At 41.8% G+C, this 18,002-nt stretch overlaps 1 protein-coding gene across 1 annotated transcript in view; it reads right to left on the bottom strand.

The window, feature by feature from the left end:
* Window positions 1-1,265: 1,265 nt before the first annotated feature.
* NPNT (nephronectin) overlaps window positions 1,266-18,002 on the bottom strand; it is a gene marked incomplete at both ends in the record, with an annotated part of 48,583 nt that continues 31,846 nt past the window's right edge. Inside the window, 6 exons of the mRNA XM_080343992.1 lie at window positions 1,266-1,361; window positions 3,622-3,878; window positions 7,055-7,153; window positions 7,513-7,608; window positions 14,648-15,025; window positions 16,928-17,050. Coding sequence (XP_080200118.1) covers window positions 1,266-1,361; window positions 3,622-3,878; window positions 7,055-7,153; window positions 7,513-7,608; window positions 14,648-15,025; window positions 16,928-17,050 — 1,049 coding nt within the window. The remainder of the gene's footprint in view (window positions 1,362-3,621; window positions 3,879-7,054; window positions 7,154-7,512; window positions 7,609-14,647; window positions 15,026-16,927; window positions 17,051-18,002) is intronic.

Here is an 18,002-nt window from a genome sequence, read left to right as displayed (position 1 = left end):
AACCAAACAGAAGAATTCCCTGGGAAACTGCACACCACATGCATTAGATACATAACGAAAGAATTAGTCCAAGGTTCTGATAAACACTTAGTTCCAGCTAGAGCTAAGAGTTGTTCTAAAGAATGAAATGTTTATTATATACAGGAGGGTTGGCTGGAATAGAGACATCTGACAAAGAGCACTCAAGGCGTTTCACGGGGGGGATTGTCCGTACAGCACTGACACAGCTGCCCCGTTTGCTCCTGCGCAGGTTTGTACCGATGGCGGGGAGGGACCGTTCCTGGCGGTGCCACCAAGAGTCAAGTTGTCTTCTCCAGGCTGCTCGGTCCTCAGCTGAACCAGGAGCTTCTGGCAGGACTGCGGGCCTCCCGAGCTACATACAAACTCACACAGCGTTAGCAGATGCCGGTTTACAGCAGGTAAGGGTTTGGTCTTTTGCCTTCAGCATATTACAACGTGAAAAACTGCACCAGCGTTTTTCAATGAGCACCATTAACGTACTTTGGTAGCGCATCTATTGGCACGACCAGCGGGATCAAAGGATGTGCTGAACTCCTGTCTCGTACAATAAGCAAGCGCAGCTGCCCCTTACCTCTCAACTCTAAATATTAAAACCATAAATATGTTACTAACCATACACATATACACAGAACACGGCAGGAGCCATATTACAGGATGCAGGGCCTACTCTATAGAACAGCTTTTTGTTAATACAGGTAACAATAATACAGTTAATACACCAAAATAAATGCTATTTAATATGAAGCAAACCCTTCTTCAGAGATCAATGACAGGAAGCCAAAGCTCAGGTCCAGGCTTCTGTTAACCTGAAGTGACTCAGAAGCTGGATCAATGTCACCGTCTGTCACATCTAATCAATGGAAGAGTAGCACTTAGGGGAAGATAATGACTATCAGCTAACTCTAAAACTGTCTGAGCTGGAGCTTGCTGTTGCCAGCATTTGTAATTCTCCCTTTTCCACAAGTGCTCTTGGTGTGAGCGCTCACCGGGCTTAACAGGGGCTGAAGTTATTACACACAAAATATGATTTCGGGGTAAGGATGGATAGAAACAACCAGCACAGGATTGGAGTTCCTGAATCCTGGGAGGTGCTCTCTGTGTTTTTCAGTTGCAGTGAGATTGCATGTAGCAGACCACTGGCAAGTTGTCACTCTCCAACTTGTTTTTCATGCTATTCTGTTTCCAAGCGTGGTGGGGATAGCACGAGAAGGGTGAGAGAAGACTCTGCTGGTCCATTGTCTTTGCTAATGCTCCTCAGAGCAGCGTCCTCTCCTCAAGATCACATCATCTAGTCCAATATCCCCAGTTCTTCCTTTCCCTTTTTCCCCTTTGAAAATAACCTGGGAAAAGAAATAGAATGATTTGAGTGCAAAAATAAAGTAAAGTACAATGGAAGAAGCTTTGAGAGAGATCTCAACAGTAAGGAAGCAAAAGCAGAAGAAAACTCAGGCAATTTTAACTGACTCCCAAAAACCTATTTATAACAGCTGGTTTGTTTTTTTATTTCTATTTCTGATCCTTTCCCTTCTGCACTTTGGCAGGATCTTTGTGAAGAACCAGCAGTTCGGGATAGAGTTGCTCCAGTCGCACCATCTGCTGAGGTGAGATGGTTTTCCACATAAGAGAATCTCGGGCATTTACTATGTATCATCTCTGCACTGTTTTCATTGTCCCTCATGGCAAACACTTAAAATCCCCTGGATTCTGAAAAATGTTGTCTAATAGAGGGGCTTTCTATTGCTAAAGCACCTCGCAGCTGCCTTCCTTGGGTGAACTAGAAACACCCATCTTTTATTTGACAAATTCGGGCTCCTGCAGCCTCATGGTCACCTGCGGATGCTTTGGCTCCTCGCAAAATGGCAGTGGAGGTTTGGGCCTGGAACTGAGCAGATCATTAGCAATCCAGGTTTATCCTGAGTAGGAGAAATTCAGCAGACTTAAATCTTGAGTAGGACTGGAGCATAAATCAGAGGTGATATACAGAAACACCTCCCATAAATCAGACCTGCTCACCTGTGCTACTGCTGTCCATTCAGAAGCCTGAGCTGTTTAATATGGTCACTGGTTTTGACTGTAGCTTAGAAATTATTGCAAGTCTACTGCAAAACTTTGTAAGAGTCTGCTGTTATCATTGAGCTGGAGTTAATACAGATTCACAGATCACAATTCCAACTGTGTAGTTAAAAACAGTCCGGATGCTGGCTGAAAGCACACTTTTCAATAAGGAGTAGGAATGGAGGACGTCAGATAAACTCTATATTGAATAAATGAATTATTTCATTATTTTTTTTAGAAATGAGTGATTTTGGGGTACATTTTAGAAATAATTTGCACAGAGCTAATTCACTAGAAGGTGTGAGGCAGCTCTGGTGTGTGGTTCTGGGTGCCAGTTCCTGCTGAGGGGCCGAGAGAGGCAGGGAGAGCGCAGCGGGAACTGCTGGGCTTGCCTGGGGTCTCTAAAACTCATCTCCTTTTCTGCCAGACAAGAAATGAGTGATACTCACATTGAATGAACTGCTCTGTCGGGGGAGACGGACCTGAGGATTGCCACAAGTGTTAAACTAGGCAAAAAAGGGTAAGAGTGTGGCAAATATATTGTTCACTTATCAATTTCCACGGTCTTTGTCTGACATTAATTTACAGCTAACAGAAGATCAGGCATCTCTGTTACTATTCGGAGGTAAAGTTTTCCTAAAATTATCTGTGGTAATTACAGCCTTAATATTAATGTTAGCACTATATGCTGTGTGTGTCGTAGCTTGCTCCCACCATGAACATGATGATGTGGGAGTGTTTTAGACCACCTGATCTGTTTCTCAGAGCACAACAGGCCCTGAAGCAGCCAAGCCCCTTCCTTCAGATCTGAAACAGAAACCACCTTCAAAGCCTTCGCTTTGAAGAGGATGCAGGAAAATGCTGAGCTTTTCATATCAATCTGTCACACAATTTCTCTAACATTTCCAGGTATTAAAAGATTCTCCATTGTGGCACTACAGACAGATTCTTTTGATTGCACTAAAGCATTTTGTGTTATTGGCATAGTTAGGTCATCATTTGCCTCCCTGGCCAGACCGGCTGCAGGTACGCACAAAACCATGTGAGACTGCACATGTCACCTCCCTGCATCGCCAAAAAAATGACTTCTTTTCAAGTATCTTTGCCCTGGTTTAAGCCAGTTATCAATCCACAGGGGACAATTCTTCCTATTTCATGACACTGTGTTATTTAAAACATTGTTTATGAGGAATCTTGATACAGGCTTTCTGGAAAACCATGTACAGTAAGCCACTGTCCATCAGACTGCTCTTTCCCCCATGGTGATCCCCTTAACACAGGCCATACGAGGTAGCTCAGTACAGGGTGTTCTGTTTTTTCCTGTGTGTCTATTGCTGTAGGTAGGATTTTTTTAGCATAAAACTAATTTGAGAAAATGCACAATGACTCTCTTATCCTTAATGTGACTCTATTGGCAGGAAACAAAGCAGTAAAACACAGGCTGAAATCAGAGCCAGAAGACAAACAGACCCGCGCTACACCAGCTAAAGTGTCTTCAGCATCTCACACAAAAAGAAACATGGCAGCACGCACATCGGTACTTACACTCTTGATGCCCAGTCCTCGTAAGGTTATGTGTGTCTGTCTCCAGCCGTGCCCACCGTTTCTTCCCCAAACAGCTGGTCCGTGAGCTCCGTTTTTCCTTACGAAGACGTGGAGGGCACCGGAATGCCGTCCGGGCACCTTGTGCCTGAAGGACAAGCACAAGTCGCCGGCCTGAGCCATGGGACCCAGCGGCAGGATCAGATGTGCAGCTCCTCCTTCTCGGCCTTTGTGCTCAGAGATGGTGAGATACTGTCCCCCTGCAAAAGAAAAACAGTTAGGTTGGGGTTTTTTTAAATTCTACTATGTTGGGAGACCAAATGCACTAAAAAACAAAACAGGGCTCCACAAAGTCCAGCAAGTCTTAAATAAGGCAGATAGTTGCTAGAACATGAACCAGAACTGATGCTTCTGCCTCCTGCAGAGGAAGATTAACAGAGCTGCTCTTCTCTTTACATTAGTACCAGCTTAGGTCTTGCCCATCTAGTTTCTTTTTTACAAAGCCAATAATATATATTTTGAAAATGAACATTAGCCCTTGGTGACTTTAAACCCACAGTGACATTAAAGCTACTGTGGACACTCCTGCACCTTCTGAGCTGCAGTTTTTGCGGTGGGGCAGATGAATTATAACACCAGCAGAAATGTTACCATGTAACTGAGCTCTCCCTTTCCTTTGGGAACTGTGTTCACGGGTTAATTCTCCAAGTGTGTCCATTTGCAAACACAGCCTTTTCATTTAACTATAATTTAAATTTTTAATCTGGAATAGATACAGAAAGCTGGAAACATGATGATTTCCAAATGGCTGTTAACTTGATACACTCCCTGAATTCTTCTCTAACAGCAGTAATTTGTCAGTGAGCACACAGACTTAATTCAAGACCCTGGGATTATCTCTGATCATGTAAGAAGCAAAGATGCCTTCATAAAAACACCCAGAACATGGAAACTAGAGGATCTAAGGTATGGCAAGATCCATTAAACCTTAAAAAAAATAAAGGCATATACTTCCCTAAGTCCCACACCCCCTTTCACAGAGGCAATAAATGCGACTTCACATCTTAAAGAAAACCCACGCCTCTATTTTTAATTTGTAGTTTTCATTAGGAGTTTTGTAAGGCTGATGGTAACTTTAAACATCATTGATCTTTTAAAAAAAAAAAGATTCTTAGGTTCAGAGGAAGATTTTTTTAAAGTGAACCCTCTGGTCATTTCAGATTTTAATCAAAAAATCTAATTTTAATGAATTTAAGATAAAGGTGGTATTTAGGCTCCTTAGTTGAAACCAATGATGTAGAAACATTGGGGATTTCTAATATTGTTGACATACACGGTCTTTACCGAATTATGGAATCGAACAATATTTTTTCATTTAAATTGCTGCTCTGCGATTACTCAACTAGAGCTTTATTCTTTGAAAGCTTCTTCTGGAAGCCACAATTATTTCCCTCAAAAGCTGTGAGATTTCATGACAATGAAATCTGTGGTCGCACACAGAAAAGGAAAGCAAACCTTGCCTCCAGTTCACTCTTCTACATGGGCTTGGAAGCTCTTTGGTCTCAATGAGACTGAACAAAGCAAAGCACCGCACTGCTGTGAGGGGCCCTGCATCTGCACCTGGGCAGGAACTGGGATCCCTCTGGTTTTGTTAAAGACCTGGTTTTGTTTGTTAATGCATTGTTTTTACATCATGCTAAAATAATCATGATAGAGTTTCAACAACTGCACCTGTTTGTTGCAGATACAACTATATCACCACAAAAATACTGACTTATTAAGTGCATCTGTTGCAGATAGTTCCAGTGACTGAATCCAATCAATAGGAAACAGATTTAGGTGAGCACAAAGCCAATGTATCTGCAGGCAACGGTCCCCTCAGATCAGCATTTTCTGCATGCAAGATAAGCTCATAAAGCTTCAGCATGGCACCTCTCAAAAGGCACATTCTGATAAAACCAATAAATAGCAAAGTGGGAAAGGTGAAAGCAAACACTCAATAACAAGCTGTGAAAATAAATCCTTGCACCAAGGTATTCCAGACAGGAGGGAGTGGGTGGGTGACTTCAATGGACGAGTTTTAACAGGTTATGTCAACAGCAGCAGAACGTACACAGGAAACAAAAAGCTGAGATTGTCACTGACGGGGAGAATAAAAAAGTCTTAAAAAAGAAAAAAAAATATCATAGTTCTGTAAGTTAATATGTATTAACAACAATTTCTGAGTACATAAAATTAAAATGATTTGAGTGACTTACTTTCTCAGTTTTAAATCCATTGTTTCCAAAAGCTGTTTGAATGAGGTGTGATCTTTGTTGAAGTGCCCGTCTGCAAGCAGGAGACAGCTGCCTGTTCTCTCACCTGCCGGAGGACCCAGCTCTGCCCTCCGAGTCACTCCGGGGGTTTTGAAGTGTTGTAAGGAGCACAGGAAATACCAGGGCCTGCACTGAGCCAGCTGCACAGCCTGGCAAAGGTGCCAGGTCACCGCTGCAGTGGCACAGGACCCACACTGATGACAGGGTGCCGCATAAGGAAAATGACTCTCACTGCCCTCACCTTCCCTCACCTTATTTTACAGCCTGAGAGTGCATTTCCTTCCCCAACGCGCCGTCCGCTCCCACAATGGGAGCATTGTGCACTTCAAAGGCTGCTCCTCTGGGTGTGAAGTAATCCCGTAGTTACCGCGAGCCACAAACGTGTGTCTGATCCCCGGCGCTGTGGGGTGCGCGGGAGGACCCAAAACCCCTCGGTGCCATACGCTAAAATCATAGGGGGACCAGGCACAGCGCCGATGCTGGTCTGCCTGCCTGTGTGGGGGGCTAGTGCACATTCCCGCCCTCTCATATTCCCTGCAAGGTCACTTTTCACCATCCCAGACCTACCCACTTTGAGAAGTCTCTGCATGCCACCACCTAACTTGTCATCCTTCCAGTTACTTAACAGGCTCCCTATATACAGGTTGCTGTAACTTAGAGCGGAACTCAATAAAACCAAATGGAGAGGTTAAACTAGAACATTGTATTTGGCAGCAGAACAAAGACTATTGCCAGCACCTTCAATAATTTTGCTAGTAATACGGAAATAATTATCTTTGTATGGTGGTCTGAAAAATAAGCTTTGCTTCCCCAGAAATAAAAGTTGTTGTCCAGTCCACATTTTTGTTCTTTCTGATTGAAGACAGATAATATTTTGCTGAATACATTTACTGCTCCTTCACAGACATTCCTGTTGTAAAGTCACCAGCTCTGATAAAAGTGCAAATCCTCAATTGCTCTTTCAAACTGGGAATTCTCACTTTATACACAGAAGAGGGGTGGGTGTGAAATATATGCTGGAACCGAAGGGAACAGAAGCTGTGTAAATTCATCATGGCATCATCAACCCCAAACAGGCTGGTTCTTTAAGTACAGGATGCAATCGCACACAGGTCGCTTACCTGACGCATCTCTCACTGGTTCCCAGTGCAAGTCGTCGTCTTTGTCCTTCATCCAGCCGCACAGTCCGCTGTCGAAATCACAGCTGTGCACCAGCTCTCCTGGGCAGAACAGGTCAAAACAAATGAACATAAAGTGATGATTTGGATCGTTCTAGTTGGGGAACTACAGCAGTTTGGGAAAAAAGATGAAAATGAAATGCAGCAGAAGGAGCACTAGGGAAAGAACTTACAAAAATACTAAATAAAAGGGATGCTAATGTCGTTATTAACAATTCACACTATTTTTGTGCTAATCTGTTAGGGAACAAAATTATAAAGGTTCACTTACATTGTTTTTTTTCTTTTTACAAAGCATAGCTTAAACATGAGATGCAGGAGTCCTGTAAAAATGTAGCAAACCCCAAGAAACCTCAACGAGTCCTAAACCCAGAGCCCTGAGCAGGAGATGTGATCTTTACCTGGGTCATCGTTGGCTTCAAATTCATCGGCGGTAATTCCCCTTTCGATTTCAAGTATTTCAAACAGGTTATTGCTCACTCCAGGCTGGCGTGGAACTGTGAGAAAAGCAGGTTTTTTAGAAATGAATGAGATAAAGGTATTAGTGACCTACTGCCTTATCTTGAATAAAAAACCCAGCAGAACAGCTCTGGGTGTTGTGCTTCTCATGGACAATTCCATATATTGTATTTGACATGGCGATTCATAAACTTTATGCCAATGTGATTTAGGATTTACGTTGTAACATTCATCTGAGCTCTGTAAAAGGTGATTCCAAATCTGCTAAAGCGTCTTCAAATCAAAGCTCCTTTTTAACCAAGAAAAAAGCTGCAAGTTTGAAGCACACTATTCCCCTCCAAACACACTATGAAAGGTTGTAGTTTCTCAATAAAATAGAGCCACGTTGAAGTCCTTGCGCAAACTTGCTGATCCCCTCATCTTCTCCAGATGTTTTGGGTGAACCTGCAGAGCAGGCAGCTGTCTGGGAAATTCATCTTTTAGAGACAGGTCTAACACATCATTCCTATCAGTAGTAATGTGTTTCAGACGTGTCCTTCGACGCTATAGACACCTCTGACACCTACAGTATCTGTAAGGGCCTTATCTGTTCAAAACTTGTCACATTTTCCATTTGCAGTGCTAAAAAAATTATCTTAATGTCTCTATAGCCTCCTTGGGCAAGCGAGAACAAGAAAAACAGCGATGATTTCCAATTCTAAACCAACATAAAGGACTGTGGTTTTCATGAGATCAAATCAAAGGTAAGAAGGAGCTTCTCTTGCATCAGGACAAGGTGGAAACAGCACTGCTGGAGCCAGAAAATGGAAAATAAGAATAATGTAGCTCCCTGCTTTTTGGAATTAGGACAAAATATGCAGCCTGGCAAAAGGTTGACCAAATGCTAATGTATTTTAAAAGTAGCATTTTTTTGTATAATAAAAATAAACAAATAAAAAGCTTGAAATCTGTAGGAAACTGATTGACTCTTTAATATTACAGTATCTTTTTTTAACCTTTTTTAAATTTAAATAGTTTGTAAATTTTTGATTATATTTGCGGTGTAGGATATTAATGCTCAGACATCCTCAAAGACTTAAGGATGGCTTGGGCAGCAAAGGCCTGTTAATTGTTAGGGATACATTGTCATAATACCTTTGCTGCTTTCTTTAATCTGGTTTGTTTGTGGCTTCTTTTGCTTACGTGATTAGAATTTACCATGAAAGAAGCCTTACAAATGTGTGCAGTCCACACCATCTAGGCCAATACTCACCCTGCAGTACATTTCTGTACAAATGCTACATTTAAATATCTTCTTGGACTGTGCTGAAAATGAAAGTTTAAATATTTGCCTATAGCTGAATCTCTACAATAAAATATTTCCCCAAAACACTTCTCTAAACACTGTTATTATGAACTCGTAGCAGAACGTGTTTTAAAACCACTCACTGCAGGGCTCAGACCTAATTAGAGGAATGTGCACTTAATATGAAACAAGAGATGCAGGACTCTAAATACGATCCATGTGTACACTTCTTTTTGCTACAACGACTAATAACGTTGAGTGGCGATCGTGGGAGAAAGTATTTGGCACAATTATTTTCGGCAAGCTTTCCAAGCCCTTTCTGTGTACTTTATATAGCGTATCAGTGTGCTTTTCACTTAACTTCAGTGGTTTGATAAAGCTTGTTAAATATAAACTTGGCTGCTGCTTCTTGGAGAATTTTATAAGCTCTGAGGGAGCCAAGACATCAACAGCACCATATTCTCAAAAGTTCATGGGCCAAGTTCTTCATAGATGTGTGAATATGGGGGTGACATACACTTAATAACTCTGTAAGACTGATGCCTTTTCAGCTTTTTAATCCTTTAGGAAAACAGTAGGACTTTTTCTTCATTTACTTGCTAATTGCTGAGTTGAAGAGTATAAGAGATGGTGTGTACGTATGTCAGGTTATTTGCAATTACAGAATAGTCACTATTTTGGTGTACAAAACCAAAACAAAACATTGACTGCAGCTTCATGTTATTAGTAACTGTTAATAACTAGTAATAACTTACTATTAATAATATAGTCTTCTGCCTTACAACATACACTGCATTCTTGTGCAACTCCGTTCCACACAATTATCATGACCAAGTTCCCATTTGTTAAAAACAATAACCCCCAAAATTTTTTGACTAAATAGTTACGATTCAAAGTTGTTCAATTCAACTTCCAAAGAAACCCCTGCAAGCGATGAGGTCTCCTGCAAAACTAGCAGAACATCGCTAAAAGGAAGGGAAGTCTCAAGGTCAGTCAGACTTTGTAAACAAGAGTAAGTGGTGTTTTCCTCCAGGGAAGACTTTGATATGCGCTGGGCTAAAAGGAAGGGGCAACAGAGAGGTTCACTTCACCCTTTGATCTGGATACCAGCACTATCCATTACATGTTGCCTAAAACTTCACAAATTCAAATTCTGCAGTGAGAATTATTTCAAGAAGGGCTTTCCTGGGCTGTCCCCTGTCTAGAGGGGAGCAATGGTGCTGGCATGTGATCACTCCGATCTTGCATTTCTCGGGCAGTTACAAGGCTCATTAGCTTGGACCTAAATCAAACACCTTATGATATATCTTCCCAGAAGACTTTCTGAAAAGTAACCTGCTGGCTTTTCTATGAGCAGAGGTGCAGAGTGCCAGCCAAGATTCTGGGAGGAACAGCTAACATGGGGAGTCTGCAGAACCTGCAAACCAGACCTGGGATAAAAACAGCTGGAAGATTGATGGTGGGTGTGATTTGTAAGACTCCTTATGATTTAGCTGCACAGCACAAACAGGAACAAAGTATCTTAAATGCTTCAATATTAAGACAAATACATTTTAGTAGGTGGCAAAACAGTGAGGATGGATGAAATGCTACTGTAAAATGATGCTACTCTAATGATGTTAAGGAACAGAACCCACACTCTGCTTGTAGCATTTCCCCTTTTTCAACAGCTTCAAGGATCACAGAGCTGCCTTTACTGCTCTAAGGACTTTTCAGTCATTTGAAAGAGGGAGCAGAAAGAATTAAGTTTTAATCCAATCTTTTAATTTTTTTAATAGCTGTTATAAGAAAAGTCTCCTAGTTCCAATCTTTTCAGCTGGCTAAGAAGGAAAATTGCTGAACTATTTTTTAATACAGAGAAAGGCTTTTGTTCTTGCTCTGCTGATATGTAGTATTATGCTTTTAATGCTTATCACCTCGATCCTGATGGCAGCAGAAATTTATAGTCCTATTGAGAAGTACATTCTATTTGTTAGAGACTTTATGCATCTGAGTAACCAGAAAAGATTCTTCTGTACTTCACTGTAGTTTCTATCAGTCCTGAAATAGTTAAATATTAAGCCATCGCTGCATTCCTCCCTCATTGCCATTCCCCCCATATCCATATCAGGAGAAGATTATCCTTGGTGCCAGATTCCACTGTCTGCATCTGACTAAGTGGTTCAAAGGCCAAGTGTAGGAATTCCTTTTTAAAAAATATTCTTTTTTTGTTGCTGTTCTCTGAAAAAGCAGCTCCCCAAAGAGTCACTGCAGGCATTTTTAAAAAGGGGGTAAAGCATCTAAAGAAAAGCAACAACTCAATACCTTTCCAAAATTGCAAAGATATTTAAATAACGTTATCAGCATTATTATCCTCTGTGCTCTGTCAGCACTGAACAGACCAATTTCACCAGCCCTCAGCTGATTTCAAGCTGAGCACCATATTCAAGAGTGCTCCAAAGTGAAAGCTTAGGATAAGTTCACTCAGCACGCAGGACGGCAGGTCAAATAACAAGAGAAAATAGAGAGCAACAAGTCACCATGGGTAAGCTCAGGAAAAGGTTAAATAACCAAAACTTAAAATTGGAGGGATGATCTGGACCAATCCTAGACCACCAGTGTGTTTAAAGGGTTTGGTCTAGCGCACTAGGACATCGATCAGTGTCCAACCCACCCGCTGGCCTTCGCCATGGTTCCCTGACAGAGGTACCACCTGTGCACATGGCTGAGCAAAGCAGCATTTACTGCTGTGCTGCTTGAACAAAGTCCGGCTAAAGCTTCAGAGCCCAAGGGGGAGAAAAGGGAGGAAAGGGAGGAAAAAGTCCAGGCATCACAAGTTTTAAAACATAACTTTAAATACTGAGGTCTTCAGCAGATGCTAATGGCTGGAAGATCGGGATTGCCAGTGGTTGCTTGCTACAGTGCCCTCAGTGCTGGGTTTTGCCCATCCCTGTGTGACAAAGACCACCCTTCCATGAGTCTTTGGGACACAACAGCCCTTAGTGACACACAGAGGAGACACCATAACTTTTCTGAAGACTTTACAAGACTGAAGTCCTACTTCATAACCTGAGTGGATCTAACATCAGTCTCCTCCTCTGTTTTCCAAGACAATGACTGTTATAGGATGCCTGAATTGCTGCCTGGATTCTCCCGTGGGAAACATAAAGGTAGCAAGAGGGAGGCTTTCTGTTCTCTTTTCAGGCAGGCGCATGGGGACCACAGTGCAAATTCATTTTTGAGCTTCTTTGCTGCCTCAACTGGAGAAGCAGATGATGTGGGGAAATGAACCTAAAGAGGCTCAGCATAAGCCAAACAAAATTAGCTCATATCCACAATCCAGGAAGACTGCAAAGACGTCTGATGCAGGTGAGATTAAATCAGCAACAGTTTTAAAGAAGCTGGAGGAATTAGCTGCAAAAGCCCCTTACCTGAGGAAATACGCAGGCAAGTGAAAAACCCACAAATGTTTTTGGGCTGGGGGAGGTCTGACACATAACAGAGAAGAAGGACATCAGAGGTTAGCTAAATGCTACTAGTTATTTCAGTTTAAAATTCTGTATTGACTTAACGCTGTGGTTGTTAACACCGTGTTTGGCTGTGAGGAATGTTTCGAGAGGCCCTGGCTTACGCTGGCTGGAAGCGCTGCCGTCCTGAGCTTGTGGTGCCTGAACCCCTCATGTGATGCTATCTGGGGATGACTGAGTATCTCTGCATTGGCCTCAGAAGTGCAGGTCTCAGAGCAGGCGAGGACAAGCTGCGTGATGCCCCGCACATTCCATTGTGGTAATGTGTAATATGTGGCTATAACTTTTCTACCTGCTTTTCTAGATGTCCCACATGAAGAAATGTAACTTCTCCCCTTCCCCACAAACTCCTCCAGTAACAGTATTCCGTAGGTAAAGCAACACGTTCCTCTACAAGCAATGCTTTCCTTGACAAGGTAGCATATTCTTCCAGAACATAACTGTTTTGCACCCAACTGTAGTTTTCAAATCCTAAACAAATGCTTCTGTGCACTGACTCAATAAACATCCCTAGACAGAGAGAAGGTGGGAGGGGACACCAGTGTCCACTACCTACATGATACTTTCAAAGTAGTCATGAAAGAAAGAAAGAAAAGAGATGATCTCAGCTTCATTAAGGATCACACTACTAGCACCACAGAAATTCCTACCATCTAGAGCGCAGGTGGCATGTGCTTTCGGTCACAGATATGTCACACACGCATGTACATCAAGTATAACTTTAGCAGGGAATAGTAGAAATAATACGGCATTAAAGACACATATCTATTGACTTGATCTGGCAGCTGATCTAAATAGCTGATAAACACTTAGCAGAGATCCACTTTTCCTGTGTTCGTTGGATGTACCATAAGGTAAGATTGCAGTCAGAAAACACTTTTACTTTCCTGCTTTCTAAACCCTTAGATCTGAAGCATATGTATTGAAAGCATTAGCTTCAGTATCAGGCCTCTGGGGACAACATAGAAAGACTATTTGTAAATAATAAGCTTTATAGGGATGATTGTTACACAAGACGCCTGGGAAGCACAACGTTAAAGTCTAGAATAATTTCCACAGAAGTCTATATTTTTAACTATTGGCTCCCATTATATTAAATTTGGGGAGAATTTTCTATATTTATTTTTGGAATTTTACGTAATGCTTTTATATTTTTAATTGAATATAGCTTGTTTCAAAAATAACCTTGAAAAAGCCCACATGGCACTCCTCTGAGTAGTACCAGGATGTATCTTCACAAATTCTAAGTCAGCTTTTGTCTCCACTTTAAATTTATCAAACTGTCTGTGACAGAAAAAACATCAACAGGGAAAACAACTATTTCACAGTGTAATGACCTAAGAGAACACAGCCCAAGGAGTCACCACACAGATGCCAAAGCAATCGGAAAAAATCTCCCACGTTGCTTGTTGACCTGCTCAGAGACAGCAAACTCATCCTCTTCCTACATTGCTTCAGCAATTTTATTGCACAGAAAGCTGAAGGAGAAGGGCTGATTCAGCACACCCTCCCCGTCTCTAAAATTAGCGGCAGAACTAAAGATTAAATCGAGTGTTGAGTATTTCTTGGCAGCTACGGGTAACTCTGCGTGTGCCAGTAATGCCGTCTGTGGTATGCACTAAAGCTGGTGTAGAATTGGTGCTGCAGCTTTCAGAGCAGCTTTTAAAATGACACGTGTTCATGCTATGAGAATCTTTACTATCTTCAGCTTTTCATGTATCCGTTTTCATAGATGCTGTCTATAAAATTAGCCTGTTATTTTTAGGCAATTTTCCTATTCCTTAGTCATAAACTTCCAAGACTATTTGAATTCATACAATAAGGTGATGTAACAGAGTCTTTAGGTAATCAGACATGGTCCCATTTCTTACCATTCTTAAAGTTAAGGAAATATGCTAAAGTGATTCTCAACTCCATGAATTTGAATCCATTACCTTTTTATCAGTTATGTTGCATTTCAATGTTTTTCAATAAAATGCCTTTCATTCTCCAAAACTTTTGTCTGAAAGCATAATTAGGCTAAGCGTTTACACAGGACAACACACTCACAAGTAACTTCAGGAAGAAAAACTGACATTTTTGCTTGAATTGATCCAGACCTTCCTCCCCACACTTTTTTAGGTCATAAAATCAATTATTTTTGCAGCTTTACCATATGAACACTTCCAGTTTCATGTCTTTGTTCTACTGATAAAGTGTTATAAAACCCCCAAACAGTAAAGTGCGTGCTTTCACCTCACTGCATCCACAATTCTGATAAATGAAAGAATACGTAAAATTACTTACTGAACACATCTCCTCGGGGTTTCTGAGGATCTACCTGGATCCTGTTGTCATCTGTAATTCCTTGGGAAGATGTAGTTTCAACAGGAACATGTGAAGGCTCTCCAGTTGTCATCAGAGGAGTTCTTTCTGGTGGTAGCGTAGGTCTTAATGTTGTAGGTTGAGGTGGTGTTGGCGGTGCAGGCCTTGTCACTGGCTTTGTTGTCACCGGCCTTGTTGTCATTGGCATGGACCTAGTGGTTGGCCTTGGTGTAGGTCGAGTTGTTGGCCTGGGTGTAGGACGAGTTGTTGGCTCGGGTGTAGGTCGAGTTGTTGGCCTGGGTGTAAGTCGAGTTGTTGGCCCAGGTGTAGGACGAGTTGTTGGCCTGGTCACTGGCCTTTCTGTAACAATAGCAGGTACATACGATGGTCTGAGGGGTTGCCTTGTGCTTCCAACATCAGGAATCCTATTGGTTATACCACTGTCTCCCTTAGGGAGCGTGCTGTTGCCCCTGAATGTATGATATGGACCAGGTGGTTCAATCATAACATTAGGAATAACTGCAAAGAGAATCAAAATGGGACCCAAATGGCTTTCTGACTCTGTCACTCTAACTTAATACATTTCATTATGACATGCAGAGTCTTTGCTGAAATAACTTTTCTTCTAAATGTTTCCACTAATTAGAAACACAATTTAGCACCAGCACTGCTGAATTATCACATCCCTTTAGATAGTACTTCTCATTACAGCAGTTTAGAGTTGATTTAGAATGACTGAAGAGACTTCCATCCCCACCTCCTCCAAGCATCAACTCCTTTCAGAGATGGTAAAACTTACCCAAAAGCACTGTTAGTAAAAAAGAATGGAAAGGAAGATGTGTGTTAAGCAGCTCTCTAAACTGGACAAGTTTGTACTCAGGACCAGAGGCGAGTTTAGTAAGACTCCAGTGTTACAGTGGGATGAGGCAGATACTTTTGTCTTAAGAAAGTTATCTTTCAGACCTCTCCTTCTAAACTTTCCTCCCTGTCAATAAGCATTAAGCATTTTACAGAGATTGAACCTAAGCCAATAGCCTTCCTTTAGATCTTTACCTTTGCTAAACACCAGGAAACTAAATGGCATTTTTTTAGCCTTCACAAAAAGGAGAAGGTGAACTGAGCACCGCCTACACCACAGTGACAGTGCCTACAGTACCACATGCCCCAATATTTCATAAGAAAGGGCAACAAACCTAAACTTGGTTTCACAAGGGGAGCTTCTGCAGACATGAAATGCAAGAACATCTGCTTTGTTATTTATAACTTTCTATTTGTTAATAAGCCTTTTATATCTCACTGGAGATCTTAAAAGCCCCAATAAGAACTCTAGTCACATATTTTGTGTACAAGTGTTTCAAGTCTAACACACTGCTAAGATGAAGAACTACTGTTTGTTAAACAATGAATTGTTTGATGATAGCAGGTAAGAAGGTTCTCTCTCTGGCCACCTGTTTATTACTATTCTTTTGAATTCCCTGTGGTTTTTATATTGTGGTACACTTAAATATAAAACGCACCTTAGGCCTGTGTCCCAGTAACACATGTGAAGTGTGTCCACACAGAATTGCAGGAACTCAGGTTGCAAAAGACGACCTTAGCTAGATCACCTTACCATGATAGCTACAGCCAAAGGACTAGTTTGCACTGGTACTGCTCTTCAAAGAGATCAGTGAGTCACCAAAGACTAGAACCCACCCGTGAACACAGAGTCCGCAAAAAGATACAGCAGATGTCACAGAGCTGCACCAGAGGGATGTCAAATGTCCCATGGCCTATTCTGTACCAAGGGGGACGGCTGCTTCTGCCAAGAGAGGTGAGGAAGGGAACTCTCCAGCAGGGAATTCCTCCAGGGAAATCTTCCCTCTTGGTCCTGCTCACATCTGGGGAGCACTGGGGAGTGGATGGGGTGAGCTGCTGAAATGGGCCAGTGGCGGAGTGTAAATAATAACAGGGTATGAGTAATGTGTGCTGTCCGACCAGACCTACCCTGCTCACTCAGCTGTTCTCATCATGAAGCAATCTCTAGAATGAAGCTGTGAGCAGGGAGAGGTGAATTTCTTTCTAATTATGAAAATGTCTATGGGAAAGGTATTTTTACCAAGGCATGCTAAGACTCAGAAAATTCTAACTACACTCCCTGGCCTCTTATTAAGTATTAAAAATAATTAGGAGAAACTGAGCCTGATAGTGCTGTAGCTCAAAATTTACAACATGGGACACATTTACTTTCAGCATTCCTTTTTTAAAAGGAGCATTACATACGTATGCAGTTTGTTCCATTGTCTCTGTAGCCTTCTTTACACTTGCATTTGTAGGATCCTGGTGTATTGTAACATCGTGAAAAACTGCCACACTGATGGTAGCCAAGGGAACATTCATCAATATCTGCAACAGAAAGTTACGTAAAAAAACCCATTTACATCAAAGAAACTTGACTTCCTGCTTACCCCTGCAAAAACATGAACAGCAGTATGGTCATTAGGAAAATATTATTAAATTTGAAATATTGAATAAAACTGAATGGCCAATGGGAAAAGGAAGACAGTCACACATTAATGTGTTGATACAAAAGTCAGGGTTAAAGGGACTATTGTGTAACCCCGGTATTGCTCGGCTTACACCTTAACATCAGCTCCCATGATGCGCTGTGGGCAGGTTGCAGTTGAGATCATGAAGATCAGAATTCTAACAACCTCTTCTTAAAGGTGACTTGACAAGAAAAACTGAGTGTAGGAATATGCGTGTTCTTAATCACACAGATATTAAACTGTTTTTTCATAAAATGCTTTCTCTATTATGCATCTGTATAAATATTTCTACATCAAGTAGAAACTGCTGCAAACATCTTACATGGCATTTCCATGTTTGTTGTTAGTGATGCAAGCAAAAATCTCCAAATCCCAGCGCTCTGCCTAGAGATTTCTCCCCAAAATATACACTTAAACAAACATAAAGCAAAGCCTCATTATTTCCACATGATCCTTTTCTCAGTGAAAGGATCATAACCAGTTGAGGCCCTGGGAAACTAAGACAGTGGGATGTGGGAACACCTTTGTTGAAGGGCATAAACCAGTCCAGGACAGGTTATTTCCCAACCCCTTTTCCCCACCTCTCTTGAGGAGAAGGAAAGCTGGGCAGCCTGGGTTGGAAGGAGCTGGGCTGTGCTCTAGCCACATTTTCTTATTTTGGATGTTGGGGCATGCCATGGAGCACAACTGCATTACAGCTCATACATTGCCTGAGCTCATACACAGCCCCAAAGCTACAACTGCCTGTGCACAGTGAAACCTGTGGGGACAAAGGCTTCAGAAGGGACTTCTTGGGGTCATCAGCTCTG

Source organism: Nesoenas mayeri (assembly GCF_963082525.1).
Source record: "Nesoenas mayeri genome assembly, chromosome: 4".
Classification (NCBI taxonomy): Eukaryota; Metazoa; Chordata; class Aves; order Columbiformes; family Columbidae; genus Nesoenas; species Nesoenas mayeri.
Note: the sequence above shows the minus strand (reverse complement) of the source record. Positions and strands in the feature narration are given on the sequence as shown.